The following is a 12,541-nucleotide window of genomic DNA, read 5'->3' as shown; positions in this document are numbered from 1 at the left end:
ATGAGGGCTCAGAGTGACCCATGGTTTGCGGATTATCTATTACGCATTGGTGGTGGAACGGAAGAGGTTAACGAAGATGGCAATGTACATATTCCAGATGAGATCGTTGTCTCGTACTTTGGCGATGCTGAGAAAGATCTTCATAGATTGATCAGCATCATCTTTCTAGATCTAAATACAAACATGGCGGACAAACACTACATCACCACCAGAGCGATTTTATCTACACGTAACGATTGGGTTGACATGATCAATATGAAAATGATTGATATGTTCCAGGACGGCGAGACGGTGTATCATAGTTTTGACTCCGCGGTAGATGATCCACATAACTACTATCCATCGGAGTTCCTTAATAGTCTGACCCCCAACAGGCTACCTCCACACGTCTTGAAGCTCAAGCTCGGGTGTCCTATCATATTGCTTAGGAATATTGACCCTACCAATGGGCTATGCAATGGTACAAGGCTAGTGGTGCGGGGGTTCCAAAGAAATACAATCGATGTGAAAATCATGGTGGGGCAGCATGCAGGGAAGCGGGTATTCCTTCCTTGAATACCGCTATGCTTGTCCGATGACGAGATGTTCCCATTCCAGTTTAAGAGAAAGCAGTTTTCTATCAGGCTGAGGTTTGCCATGGTGGTCAACAAGTCATAGGGCCAAACTATCCCAAATGTGGATGTGTACCTACCCACACCGGTGTTCTCTCACGGTCAGTTGTACGTTGCGATGTCTAGAGCCACGTCAAGAATGAATATTAAGATCCTTGCCCTCCCGCCTGATGCGGATGCACAGGAGGAGGAGGCCAAAAAGATAGAGAAGAAAAATACTAAAAAGAATGCCAAGAGAAAAAATAAGAATGTGTCAAATAAAAAAGATAAGGATAAGAAGACCCTAATAGTGGATGGAATTTTCATGAAGAATATTATATTTAAGGAGGTTCTAACGCCATAGGCAAGGTAACAGAACATTACTAACACATACAATGCATTTTTTATTCAATTAAATATTGCACAAATAGTATCTCACTAACACGATGTTAGTGCCATGGATGCGGTGATCGGTTGAACACCAGCATCCACTGATAGCATGCCAGCGAGTGTCATAATGGACATACACAAGATCGGGAGGAACGACAAGGTATGGACAGACCTTGATGAATTTCGTCCGGAGCGGTTCCTCGCGGGTGGCGCGGCGGATGCTACTGGCGCTCCCAAACGAAATAGTCATCGAGATCGTCGGGCTTGTCGCCGCGACCTTGCCACACCCGATGGAGGACCTTTGTAGCCTCCGTGGCATGTACGTGTCCACAGTCCACCCACGCATGAGTCGCATTACTTACAAATTTAATTTGTCTACATGTACCGTGAGTGTGTCTTTGCAGTTGCTAGACCATGCGTGCGGTGTGCATGCAGCGCGTTGTGAGGAGCCACGTAGCGCTAGAGCGGGAGGAATCCATGAGGTGGTCAGACCCCAACCGCTACCTCACCCTCATCGACAAACTGACTATCGCCGATAACCCAGAGGCCTGCTTCGTGCTTGGTCTCAGGCTCGTCTTCACGTAGGGCCGCATGGACCCCGTCGGCCTGCCTGTCTTAGACAGGCGGCCGCTGCTGACCACAAGGTGGTGGACTACATGCTCGGCGTCCTCCTCTACGGGGACAACGAGGTCGAGCAGTACTTCAGGAAGGTGGAGGGCGAGGACGTCGCCCACGGGTGCAAGCCGGAGGCTAGCAGCACCAACCAGGAGTGCATTAGGTGCCACGAGAAAGCTGTCAACGTGGTTCGGGAGGTGTTATGGAGGGTGGATGGAACGATGGACCTGGTGCTGGTGCCGCTATCAGAGGTAGGTTGCAAGGGCAGCTGCTGCGGCATGGCGGAAGGATGGACTGGCGGCTGCGCTGTCTTTTGTAGCGACCGCTGCAGTATTAAGCAGGAGTACTCCGAGTTCTTGTTGCGAGTCTCATCATTCCTGAACTAAAACATATTCTAATCCTTCGGTTTTGCGTAGGACTCAATCACTGGATTATTGGCTAGAGAATAATAAAATGTTCATTATGTTCCATGTGGTTTTGAGTCATATTCCTTGTTAGATTTACATTTCAAGAAAAATGTTGTGTAATACGTTTATATTTACTCGAATATTACATTTGAGTTTTTATATACGGCCGCTTGTGCATGGCGCTCATCTGAACGCTTGATGGCAACTACGTGTGAGATTAATCTCTATCTCTACTATACTATACATATAATACAACACAACTAAAAAGCATCGAGAGTTTTCGTTCACCTGACGATCTTCACCGCGTGCCTGCGATCTGCATCAGAATTCCAGAAGGGTGGAAGCTGTTGTGGACTGTGGTTCTGCCTTGCGGCAGCAGCAGCTGTCAGCAAGCAGCAACCAGCAGGCAAGCAGCGCATGTGAATCACGATCACGGACTGCAGTGGCCGGCTACGTTGAGGCCTCAACTCGGCCCCTCTTCGTCGACTCTCGCTGGTGACCAGTGACCAAGCGTTGGTGGTAGTAAGGCACAAGTCCCCTCGAGATCCATGCACCAGGTAAAGATTATGTTTTCTTCTCTAATTTAGAATGAATCACAATCTTGATCGATGAATTTGGAGGGAAACACTATGTGTTTAATGCAATTTATAAGCAAATTTATTTGGCCATGCTACTATGCTACTTTGTTTAGTATTGTGATACAATTATAGAAATAATCTTTTTTACATTTTGTTGTTTGTAAATTGTAATGTGGATGAAGAAGGGTGCTAGCACTAGCATATTTGCATTGTGGGAGAAAGCTGGCACTTGCATTGCATTGCAATTTTTTTACATGGAATCACGGTAAAATAGGAAGTAGAAAATTATTGTGCTATCCATATACACATTGCATGTTTACATGCACCAGCATACACAACAACGAGCCTCTCTCGGCTCCCCTACGCCTTGCTCCAAGGAAAGAGAATTAACACAGAAGGAAAGAGAATTAAGACAAAAGGAAAGAGAGAGACTGTTATCAATCATCTGCTATAAATGATGTGGCCTCGCCATAGCGTCCACCCTCGCCAGCTGAGCTCACCCTCGCTCGCACCAGCCTTCGCCCTCGCACCCTCCCTCGCGCACCGGCTGTGCTTCGCCATAGCGCATCGCCATCGTCGTCGCCTGCCGCCATCGCCTTCGCCGTCTTGTTGTGCCCTCGAGGAGGACTGCGGACTACCACGAGGAGCTTCTAACATCTTATGTCTTCCACAAACGTCCACCCTGTAAGTGAATCCCATCCTGCTCTGATGCATTTCTTTATTTGTTATCGCTTCCTGTGCTTGTGTGATCTGAAATCATGCCTCTTTAAGAGTCTTGGATTGACACGTGCAGAGGCTATGTGATGCATGTTGGGATCTCTAGCTAATGCAAGGCTTAGCTCCTTTTATCTCTTTATAAAATTTATTCCCTGTACTTCTTGGAGCATGTAAATCCTAAAAATTTCATGGCCCTGTTTGGATTGGATTTCTGGAGGCTACACAACTCCAATAATAAATCATAAAACAAAAATTATTTCCAAGGCACCATGATAGCAACCAAAACATGATCTCATTTTGGTGGTTTGATTTGCATCACGATCTATCACCATATACTACAGTTCAAATTTTGTTGACACGTGGCAACGCACGGACATCAAATTTGTGGTCATGTATGCTAACAAATTAACCATATAGGTGTTGTAGTTATTTCAGAGACCTCACATGACGTCGTAAAGATAACACGAAAGAGACACAGAGCACATGGTCATACGGCTTTGAGCTAGCACGTACTACGTACAAGTGATTGAAGGACGTCATACGTAGGGAGTGCCTTGATCCCAGATCGCCGGAGTCGTTTGTCGCCACCCTGCAGGAAGTAACTCCGACCCTCGCATCCCAGATCCCAGCTTGCCGGAGTCATTTTCGTCAGGTCGATGCCGATTTTCTTATTTTCAATTAAAAATTATTGTTATTGTGCATATGTTGCAATGTCGTGAAACTTTAAAAATATGAAATCTATATTTACATCTACATCTATACATAATAATATTAAAATTAAATAATATTATAGAGTAAATATTTCTTTATTTTCTTTCATTTCTCACTTAGACTTCACTCACTCCAACACGTTTCGCTTCGAGTATGGTGCCAAACTTTTGCTCACACCACCCACTTATAGTCGGGTTGTCTGAGTCTACATGTGTTGCGACATGTGCAAGATCTGTGTAGAGATCTTTCCATATTTCTTAGACTCGCAATAAAAGTACACACAATAACCACATATTCAAGTTGAGGCAATCTCCTGCTAATTTCCCATGCATGATTAGGATCCATGCCTCCTCTGGATATTTCGGATTTCCTCTCCTTTTCTGTTGCTCACGATCAGCTGCAGGCGCCTCCATGCAAAATCGACACCACACAAGATCAACGCCCCTCACAAATCGGCCGCATGCCCGCATGCAAAATCAACTGCTCCAAAATCGTGGACACCCTTTCCATCTTTTCTTTTCTTTCTTAAGGACCTCTCCACGCCCATCTGTCGTCGTTCCTCATTTGTCGCCCGAGCTCGACACCGATAATTCCTTCACCTCCCACTCCCAGCCTTGACAAGGGGCTACCTGCAGCGGACAACCATTCACCAAGGGCCTGCGAGTGCCTGCTGCCCTGATCATCCCACCTCAGCGATAAGGCCAGCCACCGGCGGCGACCTCCGTCTATCCAATACACGGTGATTTCTCTCGGCGGCAGGAGGAGACGAGTACCACGCATCACCACGCCTCGGATCCCTTGTCCAGTGGATTGCATCACTGTTCCACAGCCAACCGTTGGTCCTCCCACGATTGGCCTAAGGTATACCATGATCTTCAATCCTGTTTTAACTGTATACTGAAAATTCATGTACTACTTAATTTAATTAATTGTTCTTTTCTGCCTCTTGTCTCCGTGAGGATCAATGCCAGCCGTGTGATTTTCTAGTATATTAAGGTCCCAGATTTGCAGGCTCTGTGGTTCTGGTTCATCACTGCTCCCTCAGGCCTCATGCCATCTCCAACGCAAGCCTCGCCGTCCACGAACCTGCCACCGACAACGGTGCATCAGCAGCTAGCACAAGTCGTTCAGGGCTGGTCACGACACCATTGGCCAAGGCTACCTGCAGTCCAGGTCTGCCTCCTTACCATTCCTTTCTCTGTGAAAAAACCTGATACTATATACATGGCATGATTGCAGTTTTAAAATAATTGAATATGTTTTTAATTAATTAAGGTACATATCCATGTTTGATATCCCTCAACTAAATTATTTAGTTCGATAATCAGTTAACTATTCATACTAATTTGGGATCAAACCGTTCTTATTTATTTCGGGGCTGTCTGCTTTACACCGAGACAAAGCTGCCTGGTGTGAGCACTGAAATGATATATAGCTATATAAAAATACATCATAATTAGGGTTTGATTAAATCAGCTAAATAATTATCGCTATTTTTGTTTGGTTATTCAATTGAACAGAACAAATCTAAATGATTTCATTATTAGTGCTTAGAAAACTAAACTGAGAGTATATAATACTTTTTTAAAAACAAAGTAGAATAAAGACGATATAATTTTATATAGCTATATATCATTTCAGTTCTGAATTAATGACATCCATGTTTCATGTACCTTAATTATTTAAAAAAATTAATATGTACGTCTTTTAGGTCTCGATAGATAGTTCAGATGCAAAGGTTTCAAAGGAAAATGGAGGCCCCTTAGAAGATATTGTACAAATAGAAAATTCTAGTGAGCCTATTGATGATTCTAGATGGTTGCAAGAAAGCATGAGTACAGAAGTTACCCACGAAGATCTACCAGTTGACCAGGGCTTTAGCACGACCCATGATGAAAAGGCCCTATCAACTTCTGGGGTAGATCCGACGGGAGAAAAAGGACTTTCGGAAATCGTAATCGTACAAAATAAACCCAAAAATCTATGTCTTCATCGGTTGCCCCAGAAGGCATTGATATTTTCTCTTTGATGGATTAACCTAGAAAAACTGCTAACTATTGTTGTATACTTTAATTTAATCCTCCTTTTCAGATTATGTTTGTATCGATACTGATAGAGCCATAATTGAATCTGTCAAAAAAAATTCTATCTTCACCTAGGAATGAGGAGCTTGTGCTCATAGATGATGTTCCGGTGTCGAGAAACCACATGGAATGCCTTTTTCAGCCATATGAATACTTGTCTGACTGAGGTAATAGATGCAAGTCATAATACTCAATCAAATATTGTCAACTTCAATGCCCTTTCTCTCTAATGACGAAATATATGTAGGTCATAGATGCTTATATTAAACTGCTGAAGGCCCAGGAGGGTTTGAAAAAGAGGCCATGAGGTACAGTCTATCTTGAAACTACGTGCTTAGTTGCAATCATGAAGCGGGATGGAGAAAAGGATGAGACCATTGAAGCCAATTACCCTAACCATGGCACTTCACAGCGTCCTGGTTTAGTTCAAAGGGTGCTAGCTTACTTGAAGCATGATATGCTAGCAATTTTTTTAAACAATCTATTGGTCTTTCATTATCAATTTTTTATGCCTGGCAAAATGTTTATTGTTTGATTTGATAGGTGTTCCTTCCAATAAATGTTACAAATACACATTGGTACCTTGCTGTTATAAACGCCGACAAACATGAGGTTCAGGTGCTAGACTCTTTGGGCGAGATGTTCCGGACGTGCTGACCTCAATAAAATTGTGGGTATTTCCTAACACAGCTATTTGTACACATTTTATATTTTAGAAATGCTGATTGATTCGTTCTTCTATGAACAAATAGCGAGGTGGATTACGGAAACAGATAGATTTCATATTGGAGGAAGACAGGCCCGAAAGAGCACAAATGGCTAGATGTTGAGGTTGATACCTGGCCGGTTAGGGAGATTTTCTGTGGCAAATTATTACAAACAGATGGGTACGTCAGAAATAATGGCATATCATATAAGTTGAATTTTATGTGTCTTTGCCTTTTTGATCTAATGTGAGCCTGAACCTCTATTAATGTTGTATGTAGTTTTTTGTGCGGTTTATTCTTAATAAACTTTGTGGAGTATTGGACTGGGAACGATTTGTCAGACGAGTTCAATTAGGTAAACTATGTGTCTTACCACAAGTTATGAGTAGCTGTGGGTTTTTAATTAATAATTAATTAGGTTCGTACTATCGTGTAGAATGATATGACAGAATTTAGATTGAAGCTTGCGGCGATCATGCTATCGTCAGAGTTAAACAAACAAAAGGGTGCTCCAAATCTTGACAGGGATGAAAATATTGGAAGCCCAAGCAACTATGCCATAATATAGAATCCAAATATGGCTGATCAAGTGTCCATGAAAAAAAGAGAACATTCTGAGGAGGCCAAATGCTTAGTGGTTCAAACGGGCACTCCTCAACACATACAAACTCAGAATATATCCCCACAAGTCCATGCCAACCAAGACCCTGATGAGTTTTGGACATTTGAGGCCATGAAAGACATGCCAATGAACAAGGAAGAGATGACTGAGTTACTGTGTGATTACGTCATGTCAATTTAGGATGAAGCGATGTTGAAGTAAGCTACATGCTTATTTTAATTATTTTATTTACTAATAATAGTGTGCTATCTTATATGACGAAAACTATCATCTGTGTCTAATGCTTTGTAGGAAGCCTTGGATTAAAGGTTTTCATCCCTCCATGATTGACCTACAAGAGTTGTTAATGAGCAATCGAGACATCTCTGAGAACTGTTTCAACTTAGGTGTCCGTTTTCAGGCAACTCGAGAGTACAATATAATGAAAAATACAATAGTATTACGAAGCATCACATGGACCTGAGATTCTGTGTAAGCATATTTTTAAAATTCTTATCGTGCTATATTATATTGTCTTATTTCTTGTTCTCCTAATTGTATAAAGTAGGCTAGTTATACTAATCCTGACTTTCGATATCCTTCTCTTCCAGAAAATGTGTGCTTTAACAAAAATGCCAGAATACCGTAAAAATACACTAAGAAAGAAATGTCTGCTGCGATTGGTGTATGTGAGGATATGAAATATAGCTTAGCACAATGCAGATACGTAAGTCGCTTGCTCCTGCTTTTATTACTTGTTTCCTATATACTATTCTAAACGCTATCTTGTTTGCAGTTTCTTTTGCCATGGCTGCACGTTCGAAAGTATATGCTTTATGTTTTCGATTAGAAGGAGAAGATGCTTATCATGATTGATTCCTAGACCTATTGAAGACTGGTGTAAAGACACGCTAGCGCTGATGTATGTCGGGTACACTCTTGGATTTACCTTGCAGTACACGGACGCAGTGAATGTACATATTCCTGGATGGAATGAGGATGTCTTCAAATGGAAATTCAGACAGGAAGAAAACATTGCAGAGGACATAGATGGGTAACTAACTCAGAGTCACTATGGCTTGCAATAATAATACATACGATTTAACTATTTCTATATATCGTTGATCGTGAATCTTGCCACAGACACTTAAGTGGATATCTTATTCTACAGTATACGTCTACGTGGAATAGACCAAAAGCCACACATATTTATACGATGAGTATAACACTTTGTTTTAAGTTTTTGTGGAAGATTTTTGAAGAGACGCAGTATTACCCATGCGACAGGCACTAATATTGACATATATACTCGAGCCTGTGTATAGGATGATATGGAGATACGGCCGAACTTATTCGTGGATTTATTGGCGTACGAAAGAAAGAAATGAATATCGGAAATTTCTTTCTGCCGATATAAAATATTATTTTAGGCGCATCACAAAAATGTCTATAAAGTAGAGTTTGTAAGCATGTGACGCCACGCTCTATGTGACTGTTAATTTCACAAACTTTGCTTTTTGGATTAACTGTAACTTTAACGTTGATATTTAATTTTTACAATATTATTATCTTATCGTACGATCCATGTATTTTTAGTATAAATTATTAGCTATCCCGTAGTAATGCACGGTCATGCTACCCAGTAAAAAAAAAAACAAGGAAATCCGAGAAGCAAGATCCACCATGCATTATCCCACCACAGAGTGGGCGTGCCACGTGGCTGATATCCCATCCAATGGTTCCACACCTCCCAAGCGAGGCAATCTCTTCAATTTTACTCCCCTCGCCCGGCCTGCCATTGCCAGCCCCAATTTCTTTGTCTGACAACTCACCGTCCACGGAGGGGAAGCGGACCTAGGAGCAATGGCAGAAGCCTCCGTCTGGCTGCAGCTCCCTCCCCATCGACTCCACAGCCCCCTGCTCTCACTCCCAAGCAACCATTCTTCCTCTGCATGCCCTCCAGCATACAAGAAGCATGCCGTGCTAGGTCCAGGGAGAGGAAACCTTCTTCTCTGCGGTGCTTCTGGCACCACTTCTTCTGTGGTGACCAAGGAGCAGGAGGGGGCAGCCTCCGATCCTTCGTCAGAGGAAGGATCTCCTGAGCCTGAAATCTATAGCTACAAGGATGACCCCAACTTCAGGTAACCTACCTGTTCGTCTTCAATTTCCTAGCACTTCATCGGCGTCTTCTGTCTGTCTCCTATGTTCAGTGAATATGCAACATTCAAGATGTCTATATAATTTTTATTTCCCAGACACGCACAAAGTGGTTCCATGGTCTAGCGGTTAGGACATTAATCCAGTAACCCGAGATCAATTCTCGGTGGGACCTTTTTTTTTTGGTCTTGCATAGACCACTGCTCATTAGTCATTTCCCCCACCATTTACAACATTGGATTAATGGTTCGAAACATGTCCTCATTTTAGTTTTTTTTACCTCTGTTTATACTTTATATAGTGGTCCCTAACAAAACCTCTCTTTTCTCTCTCTAAAAGACAACCTCATTTAGTACCATTTTGTTTATATATATTTCTTTATCAATCAATAAAGGAGGAGCATGTTACTAGCACAGCCGAACCATGTCTCAAAATTAAAAGACGGTTTAGTTTGGTTCCGATCAGGAATCAGCTATATCTGACTGTAGTGCTGCATTCATGCTTCTGCTGGATATAATACTCTATAATCTTGTTGTGCGTTGATGCACACACAACACAGGGGCTGCAAGGGCTGCGGCAGGGAAGAGGTTGAGAGGGGCTGCAATGGCGAAGGGCGGATCCAGGGTGGCATAGCCGCCGTCCCAGGCTTCGGCTGGTGGCCCATCAAGGCGTACCGGCCGTGCCCTGGCTTCGTCGCGTCCGGCGGCCGCTACCGGCGCCAGGGCCAAAGCATGGACGACGTTGCATCCGGCAGGGGAAAGAAGAAACCCACTCCCGCCCAAAAGAAGAGGTAAGCAGCAGCTGCTGCTGCTGCTGCTGCTATGTTTACCGCGGTAGGTAGTTTCTGTTCATCAGGTGAATATTTCTGGATGCATTTCTTTTATAGATGACCAATGTCCGAGCCATTTCGATGAGTTCCCGTTTTCTTTTGCGCGTGTACATACATGCGTAGTATCACAATTACAGGTTGTCATTTCACGATTCTTCACTTCACTAATTGTATTATTGCTACCACTAGTATGTAGAGCCGTTGAATGTTTCGCAAACCCATGCATGGAGTGGCAATGACTTTGTGCCTGGTGACTGGTGTAGTATGCTGCATACTAATGTTACTGTCTATCTGACTTCAACTTTCAACTTGCAGCGACAAGTAATCCCAGCCCAAGGAACTGCAGTGTTGACAATGCCAGGAAGTTTGTTGTGTTATTCAGGCAGGGTGACCAATGAGATTCGGCTGTCACTGCCTGCATCAGCAGTAGATAATGTTTCTTACCAGAAATTTAGAATCTATCCAAGATGCAATCTGGGAAAGTTTACCGGTGTGGAATTGGGGAAGCTCAAGTTATTCAGAAACAACAGTTTTGGTCCACAATGCCAATATATGTGCACTAGTTGGGGCTGGTTGCAGAAACAACAAGAATGTAGGGTGCAGTGTTGTCCTCCTAGGCTCCTGGCGATCACGTACGATTTCGATTCCAATTGTAATAGTAGCTTGGAACATCTGACTGTGGACCTATATTATTGTCTTCAAGTAGAACTAGGTGAGGTCTGTGCTAATCAACCCATGTATTCTCGTCCATAACACAATATAAACGTGCATAATTGAGCATCCTAGAAATTAGTATAGCTTCACAGTGTTAGCAACCTGGTCACCGGCGGTAGGGAATCGGAACAGAGGAAGGGAGAACTGAGGAAGAAGGCAGAGGCGCTCTAGCCGACAGGTTGCCTGGCTTGGAGGATTGTATTTCTCATTTGATAGCTCAGTCCTTACAATCTTCAGAGGTGTCCCCTTTAACACTCTCTCGCGGGCTTACTCTTACAAGCATTATACACCCACCTTGGGCCGGAAAGCCTTGTACTGTGGTAGCGTCTTCGTCTGCTAGGCCTTCCAAGATGTGGTGTGACATCCTCCACTCCTTGGGAACCGGCATGTCCCCATGCTGGAGCTTGTAGAAGTCCTAGGAGTGCCGAGTGTGGTTGGAGTTTCATGGTGAAGTTTAGAAGGAGTACTGAGTGTGGGTGGAGTTGTGTTCATGGTGAAGTTTAGAAGGTTCTACAGCTAGATGTTTTTGTATGGTGGAAAAATATCTAGGGTTTAGATAAGCAAGCATAAATAATGTTCTACAACAAATATATTTTGTATATGATGATTTTGGTTGTTGCCACTTGGCACCAATCCAACGATTGTGTTTATATAATTACACAATATATAGGGGAGTACTCCACCTCTATATATTGGGGAGCACTCCACCTCGAAGAGGCAAAAAGTAGAAACCATTTGAAGGATGACATAGGTAGGCAAAAATGTGTGTCATTGTTGTCCCAAGTGCATAAAAGAGAATAAAGCTTGAGTTTTCTCGCGTAGAAAGTCAATCTCTCATTGGTGTTGGTGTGGCGTTGGTGTGAATGTCTCATTTTAGTTGTAGTACAATGGGTATATAGGGTCACATAGAAGTGGTATATGTTCGAAGATCATATATTGGACTTGAGAAGATTATTGTCAACACTGATGACAAGGGGTGGTTAATAAAGATGTTTTACAAGTCGGGTTAGAGATTATATCTTATTCAAACTTAAAGATAGAGGAGAATTTTAGGAGGTCGGATTAGACATTATATCCTATATTGAAACATAGAGAGGCTTTCTTTTGGAAAGCTCAACATTGCCTTAATAAGGCTCAACTTAGGGTATCAGCACATTCATGTATGCAGTAGTCGAGGTCGCAGTAGTGAAGTTCTTTGTAGTTACTGTTGGTGGAAAGCATTGTGGAAGGCAAAAAAAAAAAAAAAAAAAGAGTTACTCCGTGGAAATGAGGAGGAAGTTAATGTTAGTGTAAATCACTGCAGAAGTCTACGTGGGAATGAAGAGGAAGTTGGTTCTTGGGACGTGATATGCACCGAAGGTAGCGCCAAGCGTGGAGGCGATGAATGTGAGAATAGATCTCCACTTTATTGATGTTGCACTCCAAGTTAGGGAGTGGAAGG

General features: G+C 42.9%; 2 protein-coding genes and 1 long non-coding RNA gene across 4 annotated transcripts; all 3 read left to right on the top strand.

Annotated features, from left to right (window-relative positions):
* On the top strand, nucleotides 1–1,565 carry LOC136451245 (uncharacterized). Its single transcript, XM_066451966.1, has 2 exons — nucleotides 1–540; nucleotides 1,416–1,565. Exons 1-2 carry the CDS (start codon nucleotides 1–3, stop codon nucleotides 1,563–1,565), a joined length of 690 nt encoding a protein of 229 aa, XP_066308063.1.
* A 3,067-nt stretch (nucleotides 1,566–4,632) lies between these two features.
* On the top strand, nucleotides 4,633–6,255 carry LOC136451302 (uncharacterized). Its single transcript, XR_010758578.1, has 3 exons — nucleotides 4,633–4,869; nucleotides 4,980–5,181; nucleotides 6,168–6,255. It is a non-coding gene; the product is annotated as an uncharacterized lncRNA (long non-coding RNA).
* Nucleotides 6,256–9,186: 2,931 nt separating this feature from the next.
* LOC136451301 (uncharacterized) lies at nucleotides 9,187–11,175 on the top strand. 2 transcript variants are annotated; one of them, XM_066452007.1, is made up of 3 exons: nucleotides 9,187–9,541; nucleotides 10,117–10,347; nucleotides 10,702–11,175. In XM_066452007.1, the coding sequence occupies exons 1-3, from the start codon at nucleotides 9,264–9,266 to the stop codon at nucleotides 10,709–10,711; spliced, it is 519 nt and encodes a 172-aa protein (XP_066308104.1). In that variant the 5' UTR covers nucleotides 9,187–9,263; the 3' UTR covers nucleotides 10,712–11,175. The 2 variants fall into 2 exon arrangements, with proteins under 2 accessions (XP_066308104.1, XP_066308105.1); XM_066452008.1 differs by having other exon boundaries at nucleotides 10,117–10,390.
* The last annotated feature ends 1,366 nt before the right edge of the window (nucleotides 11,176–12,541 follow it).

Source organism: Miscanthus floridulus, chromosome 5 (assembly GCF_019320115.1).
Source record: "Miscanthus floridulus cultivar M001 chromosome 5, ASM1932011v1, whole genome shotgun sequence".
Classification (NCBI taxonomy): domain Eukaryota; kingdom Viridiplantae; phylum Streptophyta; class Magnoliopsida; order Poales; family Poaceae; genus Miscanthus; species Miscanthus floridulus.
This window is presented reverse-complemented; position numbering and strand designations above follow the sequence as displayed.

Coding starts and splice junctions, on each gene's coding strand:
- LOC136451245 (XM_066451966.1), top strand. CDS start 1: ATGAGGGCTCAGAGTGACCCATGGTTTGCGGATTATCTATTACGCATT. Junction 541..1,415: donor GGCAGCATGCAGGGAAGCGG/GTATTCCTTCCT, acceptor GTGTGCATGCAG/CGCGTTGTGAGGAGCCACGT.
- LOC136451301 (XM_066452007.1), top strand. CDS start 9,264: ATGGCAGAAGCCTCCGTCTGGCTGCAGCTCCCTCCCCATCGACTCCAC. Junction 9,542..10,116: donor AAGGATGACCCCAACTTCAG/GTAACCTACCTG, acceptor CACACAACACAG/GGGCTGCAAGGGCTGCGGCA.